At 41.3% G+C, this 12,294-nt stretch overlaps 1 protein-coding gene across 3 annotated transcripts; it reads right to left on the bottom strand.

Moving 5' to 3' along the window:
* Nucleotides 1-656: 656 nt before the first annotated feature.
* CREG1 (cellular repressor of E1A stimulated genes 1) lies at nucleotides 657-12,084 on the bottom strand. Of its 3 annotated transcripts, XM_061399412.1 has the most exons (4): nucleotides 11,657-12,072; nucleotides 8,511-8,630; nucleotides 5,078-5,262; nucleotides 657-1,962 (listed from the first exon to the last, which is right to left on the bottom strand). In XM_061399412.1, exons 1-4 carry the CDS (start codon nucleotides 12,011-12,013, stop codon nucleotides 1,959-1,961), a joined length of 666 nt encoding a protein of 221 aa, XP_061255396.1. In that variant the 5' UTR covers nucleotides 12,014-12,072; the 3' UTR covers nucleotides 657-1,958. The 3 variants fall into 3 exon arrangements, with proteins under 3 accessions (XP_061255396.1, XP_061255399.1, XP_061255397.1); XM_061399415.1 differs by lacking the exon at nucleotides 5,078-5,262 and having other exon boundaries at nucleotides 11,657-12,084; XM_061399413.1 differs by lacking the exon at nucleotides 657-1,962 and having other exon boundaries at nucleotides 5,074-5,262; nucleotides 11,657-12,061.
* Between the last annotated feature and the right edge of the window lie 210 nt (nucleotides 12,085-12,294).

Raw genomic sequence — 12,294 nt, 5'->3', positions numbered from 1 at the left:
TCAGTCGTGCCTACTCTTTGCAATCCCATGGACTGCAGCCCTTCAGGTTCTTCTGTCCATGATTTTCCAGGCAAGGATACTGGAGTGGGTTGCCATTTCATTCTCCAGGGGATCTTCCCAACCCAGGGATCGAACCCGGGTCTCCTGTAGTGCAGACAGATTCTTTACCAACTGAGCTATAAGGGAAGCCCCATCAGAACATAATGGGGACTTAATGTGCACATTCAATTAAAAAGGAAGCCACAGCACCTTCAGTGAAAAAGTGCTTGACTCTCCTCTGTGATAATTGGATCTTACTTGAATACAGGTATTTGTACATGGTACCAAATGATGAAGAGAAATTTCACAATAACTGAGTAATGGGAAAATACAGATAGATACTCTCAATTTAATTCTATCACAAGTTACCTTGCCACCCAAGGCCCTGAGGAAAGACCCTTGACAAAGACTGCAGTCTGGCAGACCTCCAAATTTTAAGACACAATGAATCGTTTACCAATAGGAAAGGGTCAAGTTATTCACTTTAAGCTTTAAATCAGCCAGAAGTTAATTTACCAACCTGCTAAAATAAAAACACAAAGGGATTTCGGCAGTGGACAATGAAAAGAAGTGCAATAAATATTACCATCTCTGTGTAAGAAAATAAATATGACACATTTCATGAAAATAATGCTTTTTATTATTAATGCTTTGAGTAAGAAACCTTCTCCACCAAGTTTAAGACACATGATTTTTCTTAAAGAGAAGCTGTTTGTTGGATTGCAGGTAAGTTCATTTTGTAGTTTCAAACTCATATTCAACTTCCTTTCTCTTAGCCATTTAAGGATTCAGTTGCTTGATTCCTGACACACGTCTTATAAAGGATCTCGTAGAGTCTTCTAAAATCCTGTCTATAGGTAATAAAAGGAAAGTTTCTCCCCTTCTGAAGAGATGTGATTTTTTAAACCGTGTTGTCCCCCCTCTGATGACCTGACTTATACAGTAACAGCATTAGAAGCCCCTTAGAGATCTGAAGAAGTTGAAAAAGGCTTGGGCCATTATTGAGAGAGTTGGAAGACGGATTTTGGATCTGGTTGAACCTAGTCCATGTCCAGGTTGATGTTAAAAAATGTTATAAAAGAACACCAGAAATAACTTACACATAAAATGCCCCCCCCATCTTTTTATTTCATAATCCCCTTTTGGGATGAAAAAAAAAAATGTGCTTGTGTGTAAGTATTTTGAGTAGAAGAAACTAATTACATAGTGTCCACTTAGCTGGGGAAATCAAATTCAGAAAATTTTATGAACTTCCTTTATTAAGTCAAATTAAGGAAGTTTTATCATCCTTTGTTCTAGATATTTATCACTTTAGACTTGAAGAGTATTTTTTTTTTTTATGTTCTGTATAAGAGATAGTTTTGCCTTGTGTTGGATTAACAACACCCAGGACTGTCAAACGTAAGTGGACCACGAGTGGGACGCTCCACTTGTGTTTCATCATTGTTTGTTTGTCTTGGCAAGATTTATCCAGGTGCACTGTAATAGGAGCCCTTAATACAGACGCAGGCAGCAGCTGTGGGGGCGTGGCCCTCTCCCCAGCACAGCGGGTTTTCAGGAATTAAGAACACATACTTGAGTACTTTCGAATGCCAATGGTCAATCTAAAACTGGTAACTCTTCCTCTTCAAGGAGCACTGTTGGCAAACTATTTGGAATTAATGGAAAAAATGCTGATCATAAAGACATGTCTCTATGAAAATGGCTTCAAAATATGAAAAAATATATAATATATCCAACAATCTCATCCTCCAAGAAATCCAGTAATAATCCAACTCAACTCTGTAAGCAAGCAAGCAAAGAAAGAAAACTGGCTAATCTTCTGGCAAACTTTCCATAGAAAACCAATAAGTGCTTCAGATCTACGTGAAACTTCCTCAGAAATTTCACACATGAGGTTAAATTCGCCATCTGCTGCTTCACCTAGAGAGGGAAAGAGAGAGGAAGAAAAATTATTTCATTAAACTGACAAATCAGAAGTTAACTCATTCTTGGGAAGGGCTAGAAACACTTCTGATCTAAAAGTTTTTAAGATCTCAAGTTAATTTTGGCCACTTAGTGTAGTAAAGAAAAATCTGAGATTGCTAAAATGCAAAAAATTCACTACTAAAATGAGTCCTGGTTTAGGGTCAGGCCTAGGGTCTTCATCTCAGCTCTCATCCCACCTCTCCAAGTATGATGCTGACGCACTTTAGCAAGCACTGCCAGGACAAAACACTGATCAGCAGCTGTGGCTACTGTGACCATCTCATTCAAGAATATCGGAAGAGTTAAAAGACAGATGAGACAGAAGGGGGTCCCAAACATTAGAGCAAAAGAGCAGCAGTTTTCCAGCACTCAGCCAGGGAGGTGACCGCGATCCATTTTCCCGTTGTAGCCCTGACCACGGATTTCCATCAGGAAATCCATCTCCAGGTAAGGGAGGGCGGGCACGTTTGCAATCCATTGACCTCTCATTACCTCCATCTTTCCCCAGAGGCCTGCTGCTCAGCCTTAACTGAGAGGAGGCAATTGCTGATACTTATGAGAATTGCTTACCCAACCACATCTACAAATACTTCTGGTAAACATTACCACCTTCCATTCAATACAAGTCTAGCAAGACAAGGACTATTGTACACTCTGTTGGGCTACTAAACAATCCTGCTGGCAGACCTGGTGGGTGGAAACGTGGGGGACCCAGTCCTGGACTCTGAAATGGGTGGGAGTCAGAAGCATCTGTTCCAGGTCACATTCAAGGCACTGCCCATTCCTAGGATTCTCGCATCCTGTCTCAGGAGGGGTCACACCCTGGGCTAGTCTTCTGCCCTCCTCTCACAAGGACAGGGAAAAATGCTCCCTCTTATCTCCAAGCTGCAGAAAAGGCCCACTCATCCATGTTAATAAAGTAGAAACCTCAAATTTATCTTTTTCATTGACTTATTCAATGTGCAGACTTATGAGTTTTCTTTTCCAGTTTTACTTTGTTATTAAAGCAAACATTGCCCTCAGGCATGTAATTTAGACAAAGATAACTGTACTTCAGAGACTTTTATGTCCTATAAAAATGAACTTTAACCTTGAAGAGTGGGCCTGTCATCTTACTGACCATCCTCCTTGATAATTTGTTGCCCAGCCATAATGTTGTAATTGCTGCCTCTGTCCTCCTTCCTGAAAAGATGGCTTTCAGGTCCAGAGCACAATCACTGGCCTGGACCTCTTCTCCTGCAGGCACAACAGCAGAATAAATGCCATGACTGTTTGATTCGTTTTTGTTGTTGTTAGATTCTTTATTCAAACAACAGTCAAGAATCTGTCTCAAAGGATCAGCCTGACAAGTAGCCAGTGTTTATTACACACCTACTCTGTGCCACGCACTAGGTTCTGTTTGGAATGAAAAACCAAAACTAAAACTTGAGTTTTGCTGTGAAGAGATTTACAGTCACGATGGAAAGGCAATGGGTCACCAACAGATCTGTTATACAATATAATAAGGCAGAATACATGAATGCTGAGAATTTAAGCCCAAACCTGAGCTGCAACCTACAAAGTCTAGCTTAGCATGGACACGCTCACCTCCACAAATAGCAGCCAGTCTGTCACAAGCAGAAAGTGTTTAAATTACACTGGAATTGGAGCCTGGCCAGCTGCCCGCGATGTGACCAGGGGGCAGCAAAACCTCCTTTAGAAACAAGGTGAAGGTTCTGGAGCTAGAATGCTGGGCTTTGAATCCCAGCACTATTGCTTCCTAAAACTTTAAGCAAGTTTCTGACTTTTCTGTGCATCAGCTCTTCATCCAGAAAAAAAAAAAAGAAAAGAAAAAATGACTACCTAACTCATAGGACTGCGGTGAGAGTTGAGTGAGTTCAGACATGGGAAGCCGCCAGTTAGCACCAGCCAACAATGCCCACCAGACGCCACTGCTACCGCTGTTATTGCTGCTGTTACTGTCATCACCATCCGCGAGGCCTTGAGGCTGCCCGACAGGCCAGCGTGACCCGTGCCGCCTGGGAAAAGTACCAGTCCCTTCTATTCCTTCATTTGAACCCTAACCTAATTTCAAAAAACTTGATCACACCCTTCCTTCCCACCCTTTCCCATCTTCAGGTTATGTTCTTCTCTTTCATTCTCTCTGATTGCTCCTTCCCTCCAAATGTCCATTTCCTGGCAGGATATACCACACACTCCCACAGGCACAACAGGACCAGGGCCTGAGGATCTGGGTCACATGCTCAGACTGCATGTGAATCCTTCACGTTGGGTAAATTACCCGGGTCTGACTCTCATGAGAAAATGCCATCATGGGTCAGAACTAGGCTCCACAAGCACAGACCTAAGATAGGGTCTTGGGAATTCTTGGTTGCCCAGTGGTTAGGACTCAGCTCTTTCTCTGTTGTGGCCCAGGTTCAAACCCTGATAAGGGAACTAAGATACTGCAAGCCATGGGGCGCAGGCAAAAAAAATATATATAGTCTCCACCTGATGTCCTAGCTTGTAGATAGAGTTCAGGGTGTCTGTGATGGGGAAAAACTGGGATGGAAAGAGGTTTTCATTCTCATTAAGTTCTAACTGAAACGTATTATTCTCTTTAATGATGAATGTAGGCAATAAACTAAGTGGTGATAGTGTACCTGTGATGGCCACTAACAGAAATATAGAAATTACAGATACTTTCATATCACGGCACTGTTGCTGCTGATGTCTTAAAATATTCAGTTCTTACTACTCTGAAAGTACACAAAGGTTATGGACTCTCTACTGGAACTTACTATTTAGTGTATTCATTAAAAAGCCAACATATTACTATATATCCTATATTTTATATACCCCACATTTTATAAAATATTTTTATAAATGTATTTCCATATAGTTGGTTTCTTTTGTAATCTTATGTACTTTACGTATTAAAAATACTATTCCTAGAGGAGTCGTAGGCCTTACCAGCTTGCCAAAATGATCCATGGTACAGGAAATGGTTAAGACCCCTTTGCTTTAGAAGATTGAGGACCACTGATAAGGGCTGCAATATTAGAAAGATGGAAGGTGTGTAAATGCTTACTGAGATGTGGCGTTATAATATTCTGCAGGTGTCACTATTTTCGGTCCACCAAAGTAGTCCAGGACCCAGATATTGGTTATATTCAACTTAGCGAAGAACCAATTATGGCTGGATGGCCAGGTTTTCATCTCAGGGTGTCGAATGAATAACGAATTCTTTGCAACATCCATTTCTGTTTCACTCACCTAAAAGACATATATAAAATAAACCTACTCATAGCAATAACATTTTGTTTTCTTGGCTGTTAAGAATGTGTGATTCTAGCATTCCACAAACCCTAAAGAGTTTATTTAGTTATAAATCCTGATTTTTAAAATTTTTATTTCTAAAATTAATTATTGATCAATAATTGACTTATAACTCTGTATTAGTTTTAGGTGTATACCATATAAAGATTTGATATATGCATACCCTGCAAAATAATCACAAGTTTAGTTAAAACGTTCATCACTACACATAGTAGTCATTTTTTCTCGCCTTTTTTTCCCTTTGTGCTGAGCACTTTTAACATCTACTACAAAGTTTGACCTTAAGCAGTAAAAGAAGCTTGAAGAAATGCAGAGAACAATGGAGATTTCAAATGTTGGTGATAACATGTACTATAATGAAGTGGGAGAACATCATGAGTACCAGTTTTCACTGTGAAATAGCAATTTTGAGCTATCAGAGTAGTTGGCACAAAGTACTATAATAAAATACTGCTGGTGCTTATGCTGTGTGACATTAGCACTTTCATCCCACAGCATGCGTATGTTAAACACGTAGACGGGCGCACATAAAGGATGGAAGTCTTTAGAAGAAGCACAGTGGAACTCAAGTGCATCTGCTGCCCTCCTCTCTCTGACCACTGAAGAACACTCAGCTCCAGAAATGCAGCCACACAGAATTTTGAGACCATGATTAAAACCCATCTGAGGTATTCATGATTGACAAGGTCAAGACGTCTGCCTACTGGCTTAGCAATCAGATCAGTCCTCATGACACCTTGCCCTTTGCCCTTCCCACTGTTTTATTTAACCTCTTCTCTCTAGCACTCACCCCCCACTATCTAAATTTACTTCTAGTTTTTAATATAGATACTCTCGTCTTCAATTTTTAAAATTTATTTTTAATTAGAGGATTAGTTGCTTTACAGTGTTGTGTTGCTTTCTGCCATACATGAACATGAATCAGCCATAGGTACACGTATGTCCCCTCCCTCATGAACCTCCACCCCACCCCTCCAGGTGTCACAGAGCATCAGGCTGAGCTCCCTGTGCTATACAGCGAGTTCCTATTGGCTCTCTGTTTTACACATGGTCATATATATATGCCGATGCTACTCTCTCAATTTATCCCACCCTCTACTTCCCCCTCTACGTCCATAAGCCTGTGCTCTATGTCTGAGCCTCTTTCGCTGCCCTGCAAATAGGTTCACCAGTACCATTTTTCTAGATTCCATATATATGCATTAATGTACAACATTTTCCTCTGACTTACTTCATTTTGTATAACAGGCTCTAGGTTCATATACCTCACTAGAACTGACTCAAACTCATTCCTTTTTATGACTAATACTCCATTGTATATACGTACACATCTTCTTTATCCTTTCATCTATCAGTGGACATCTAGGTTGCTTCCATGTCCTGGCTATTGTAAATAGTGCTACAATTAACACTGGGGTACGTGTCTTTTCCAATTATGGTTTTCTTGGGGTATATGCCCAGTAGTGGGATTGTTAGGTCATACGGTAGTTTTATTCCTAGTTTTTAAAGAAATCACCATACTGTTCTCCAGTGGCTGTTGTCAATCTACATTCCCACCAACAATGCAAGAGGGTTCCCTTTTTTCCACATCCTCTTTAGCATTTATTGTTTGTAGATTTTTTTGATGGTGGTCATTCTAATTGGTGTGAGGTCATACCTCATTTAATTTTGACTTGCATTTCTCTAATAATAAGCAACGTTGAGCATGTTTTCATGTGTTTATTAGCCATCTGGATGTCTTCTTTGGAGAAATGTCTGTTTAGGTCTTCTGCCCATTGTTTTATTGGGTTTTTGTTTTTCTGTTGTTGAGCTGCATGAACTGCTTGTGTATTCTGGAGAGTAATCCTTTGTCAGTTGCTTCATTTGCAATTGTTTTCTCCCATTCTGATGGTTGTCTTTTCATCTTGTTTATGGTTTCTTTTGCTATGCAAAAGCTTTTACGTTTAATTAGATTTCATTTGTCCATTTTTGCTATTTCCATTATTCTAGGAGATAATCATAGAGGATCTTACTGTGATTTATATCAAAGAGTGTTCTGCCTATGTCTTCCTCTAAGAGTTTTATAGTTTCTGGTCATCTTTAATCCATTTTGAGTTTATCTTTGAGTATGGTGTTAGGAAGTGTTCTAATTTCATTCTTTTTCATGTAGCTGTCCAGTTTTTCCAGCACCACTTCTTGAGAAGACTATCTTTTTTTCCATCGTATAATTCTGCCTCCTTTGCCAAAGATAAGGTGCCCATAGATGTGTAGGCTTATCTCTGGGCTATCTTGTTCCATTGGTCTATATTTCTGTTTTTGTGGCAGTCTTGATGACTGTAGATTTGCAGTATAGTCTGAAATCAAGACGATTGATTCCTCCAGCTCTATTTTTATTTCTCAAGGTTGCTTTGGCTATTTATGGTCTTTTGCATTTCCATACAAATTGTGAAATTTTTTTATTCTAGTTCTATGAAAAATGCCACTGGTAATTTGATTGGGATTACACTAAATCTATAGATTGCTTAGTCATTTTCACAATATTGATTCTTTTGATCCAAGAACTTGACATATCTCTCTATCTGTTTATGTCATCTTTGATTTCTTTCATCAATGTCTTATAGTTTTCTGTATATGGTTCTTTTCTCTCAAGTAGGTTTATTTCTAGGTATTTTATTCTTTATTGTTGCAATGGTGAATGGGATTGATTCCTTAATTTCTCTTTCTGATTTTTCATTTTTAGTGTATAGGAATGAAGGGATTTGTGTGTACTGATTTGTGCATACTCCCCTTTTAATATACTTAATCTGCTTTCTGCTCTAAGCCACTGTTAAATATGGAGACAAGGAATCCAAACATGGGAAATACTGTACAGTGTACAACATGGTCAGGAGTATGAACTTTGAGCAGATGTTCCTTATATAGGAGCCTAATAGCTGTTACATCTGCTCAGCTTTTAAAAATAGTTCCTTTTTCTTATTGAACATCTATCTGCTCAATTGAATAGTTCAATATCTTATTGAACACCTACATGAAAGTAACCAATTAAAACCTTTAGTTTTTATGAAATTACTTTACATATTAGAATATATTCTAACTCTGTACCTCAATCACAAATTTTATTTTATTCTCAAAATATGTCTTCCTTCACTGTTAATAACAACATAATGATCTTCCAAAACCAGTATCTGTTCTTACATGATATTTACCTTGATAACAGTTCCTGATAGTATTATGTGAGCACAGAGGGGACTCTGGGGATCAAATCCATATTTCCTGCAGAAATTAGTCTCTGCCAAAGACATGGTCAATGTAGCATATGGATTCTCCTGTAGAGAGAAAATGAAGACCTCTCATGTGAAATATTGTCTCTGAGAGGTAATAAATTTCACAAGTTGCATACACATTGTCCCCAGAACTTGACCATTCTTTCATGAAACAATGAATTGGAAAATACCACCTTCCACTTGGGAAAATACTACTTGGATAAAGATTGATCTTTATCCTCTCTCCAAAAAAGTGTGTTGGACGTTGTTTCATATTTTAAGTAACTAACTCGGTAAGAATTATGTTAAACACTTTTCTTTTTCTTAGACTCCTAATTTGTCCCATACTTACCAGAGGAATTATAACTACATTACCACCCAAATACAAGGCTGATCTCCAACCTTCACTGAAAGAGGTAAAGGATTAGACTAATGTGAAACTAATGCATAAAAATACCACAGTGGTTCAACTAGCTAACTGAACAATTTAAGCAAGAAAGTTGCTGAATCATGCTTCTTGGTTATCTTATGCTAGCAGAAACTGTCATGTGATTTCAAAATTGGAGGAGTTGCTCACTCCTGTTCTACCAGTAAGAGAATTCGTAAATTAAAAATGTGATATAAGCAAAATTCCTAATTCTTTCTTATTCAGAAATCAGCTTCATAAAAGGCTTGTTGACAGATTACAGCAAAATTCACATGCTACATTTAGTGTTTTAAACCTCAAATGTCTTGTGTGGGGGATTTTGCCATCTCAGAGTGACCCATCAAAACAGTGAGCAATAAAGAGATCTCTTTGGAATTATTAGGCCAAAAATCTGCTGTCAGCAAAACCTATTAGGCAAGGCTCTAGGGAGACCAAAAATAGGGAACGGGGAGACTCAGACAAGGTCTTTCCCTTCTCTGTGAGTTTATAATCTGGTTGAAAAGTCAAACATAAACAAAGTTTAAAAATGCAAAACAAAGACATAGAAGAGGTCAAAAGGCAGCACATAACTCACTGCCAAGCGAATGATACAGGTAAGCATATTTGAAGTTCAGTGTAAGGAGATATCAGCAACCTGGAGTGATATGGAAACTCCAGGGAGCCTTGTAAGATAGTCAAAATCAGCACAAAAGTGAAAACATGTATTAAAGGCAAAGGGCATTGCAACTGCAAAAACACAGAATGGGGAAAGTATACAACAAGACTGTGAGTAGTGAAAACCCAATTTGCATGAAAGCAAGCTTTCTGAGGGGAAGGGGTTAGGGACACAGTAGTGAGAGGTAGAGGGCTATGGGTAGTAAGGGCCTCAATTCCAAGCCAAGGAGTCAAAGCTGTATTTTATAGGCTGGCATCTGTCAGGGCTTTAAGAACCACCTTTCTGGAGAGCGTGTTAAAATGCGGATTTCTTGGTTCCATTCCCATCCCAGGTATTTGCATTTTTAACAAACACCCAGGTTAATCTTATGCAGGTCTAAGTTGCCAGATGTTGTTAGAGGTTTCTGGGCAGAGGGCAATGCTGAGTGGTATTTTGTTCATGTTATTCGGGTGGGTAGGGTGGATAGAAATAGTCAGAAGAAGATGGGTTAGAAGGAGGAGAAAAAATGGAAAGCAGAAACCAACTTGGACTGGTTAATCGACAGAATCAGAGTCAGACTGATGCTGAGGTGGCATGCCTTTTCACTGCCATCACAGTCTGAAATCCTGGGTAAGTGCCTCATCACTGTCATTTTCTAGAGATGTCAAAGACTAGACTTGAGTTCCACCTGACAGCCATTAGCTGACTAGTCACAATTGAGTCTCTGCACCTGAGTGTGAGTTTACTCATTTCCTGAAATGAGGAAGATAATATCAGCAAAAGTTTAAATATAATAGTGTATAGGAGTGGTTCTCACCCCCTCCCAACATTAGAAGCATCAGGAGGGATTTGGGGGGTTGTTTTATAATAAAATGTTTTTAGTAAAATGCTTTGGAATTGCACTTTTAAAGTCTTTCCAGGTGACTGTATTTGAAGCCAAGATGGACCATCACTGATGAAACTGAAATGAACTTGCTCTGAGCAAATGTCTAAGGGAGTGGAGTGGGTGACTGGGAATAAGAAAATGGAGGAACAGGGATGTATATACCCTAACTAAAGGAGGGTTAGCTCAGAGTATGCAGGCTCCCAGTGTCATAGATCTTCCCATTTTTCAACAAGTTAGGAATTTAGGCTTCTAACTGCAAGCTCCATTTTTGAATGTTGGTAACTAATACAAATTTATTAAAAACAAAACAGAACTCTGCCTGAGCCAAAGAAAACCAATCTGTGGGACATACTCAGCTCATGGACCACCAGTTCATGACTTGCGTTTTGAAGGCAACAAATCTGGCATGAAATTCCAGTGTGACCACTGGGCTTAGGGCAAATTCTTTATCTGCAGAACCAGGGTGGTAACAGCCACCTCAAAGAGTGATTAAAAGACAGAATGAGTGGAAGATGAAGGGAAAGGTCATCCTGGCACACAAGTGCCTCATCAAATACAGGTTTCTTTCAATATCACCCATAAACAATGTTAACCTCAAATCTAGGTATCTTTTGTCAAAAGGAACTTTCCCAAATCTTGCTCCATCCCTGGACTCAGCATAGCTCTAGTTTCCAGGTTGTGATACCACTCGACGCATCAGAAATCCACCGGAGACATGTTAACTTGGCTCTGCCCCAAAAGGTGGACAAAGGGTGAGGACCTAGTTCTCCAGTCCGGTCTGCTCCCTACGTGGGAGGCTGATGTGCACCTGAGGCCTAGAACTTTTAATAATAAAAACCCAGTTAATGAGACACCGTGCCCCAAGACGACTCAGGTGAGAAGTCCTCCAGGTGCTGGTAAAGAATACACCCCAAGTGCGTGGCACGGTGACAAGGACGTGTGGGCAATTCTTGGTATGTAGTTGCCCAACAATTGGAAAGCTGCAATGCACGCCTAGCCAGCGCAGGAGAGAAGATCCAGAGGTTTGGGCTGAGTTCAAACTCATCTCTACGAGGCCGGCTCTCCTTTCCAGGCAGAATTTAAGCGGTAGTCGAAAGGCTCGCGCTCCAGCCCCGCGAAGCCACACTGCCCCTCCGGCTCACCTGCAGGTTGCCCACCGACTGCTGCAGCGGGCTCAGGTAGAAGTAGGGCACGCCGCTGCCCTTGCCCGGGGGCCCATCGCTGAGCGATAAGACGTCGGCAAAGGGCCGGCCGCGCACCCCCTCCTGCGTTGAGATGGTGGCCAGTGCGCCCCAGTCACAGACGTTCATCACGAAGCGAGCCACGAGCGCCGCATTCTCCCGGGGCGGCAGCGGCGGCAGCAGCAGCTCGGCGGCGTCCCAGTCCCCGTGGCCCCGGCCGCCCCGGCCTCGCGCCGGTGCCACCAGTAGAGTCACCAGCGCGGGCGCCAGCAGAAAGGCGAGCACTGCGCGCACGAATCCGCAGGCACAACCCGCCATGACGCTGACCCCAACGAGAGTTGGGAGCGCGGCTGCCTGCCCGACCCAAGCATAGCCCAGAGTCGGGCCCCGCCCCCTTCGAAGGGGACCAATCGGAGCCCGCGGGTGGAGGGCGGAGGGGGCGTGTCCCTCGGCGGGCTCCTCCGCTTGCTGGAACTGACGGGTTATCCACTTCCCTGTCACTCCGCCCCCGCCGCCGTGAGGATTGGGAAATGGTCCTGAATAGGGGTTTCTTCGATGCCTGATAAAACGGAGACTGAGAGAAATTAAGCAACTTGCCT

The sequence above is a fragment of the Bos javanicus genome, chromosome 3 (genome assembly GCF_032452875.1).
Source record: "Bos javanicus breed banteng chromosome 3, ARS-OSU_banteng_1.0, whole genome shotgun sequence".
NCBI classification, from domain to species: Eukaryota; Metazoa; Chordata; class Mammalia; order Artiodactyla; family Bovidae; genus Bos; species Bos javanicus.
This window is presented reverse-complemented; position numbering and strand designations above follow the sequence as displayed.

What these genes read in the sequence shown, in the direction of transcription:
- CREG1 (XM_061399412.1), bottom strand. Translation starts at nt 12,013, where the DNA reads ATGGCGGGTTGTGCCTGCGGATTCGTGCGCGCAGTGCTCGCCTTTCTG. An exon ending in AGTCGGTGGGCAACCTGCAG is followed by an intron (nt 8,631 to 11,656) that starts GTGAGCCGGAGG and finishes TTCTCTCTACAG; the next exon opens with GAGAATCCATATGCTACATT. An exon ending in TATCAGGAACTGTTATCAAG is followed by an intron (nt 5,263 to 8,510) that starts GTAAATATCATG and finishes TATGTCTTTTAG; the next exon opens with GTGAGTGAAACAGAAATGGA.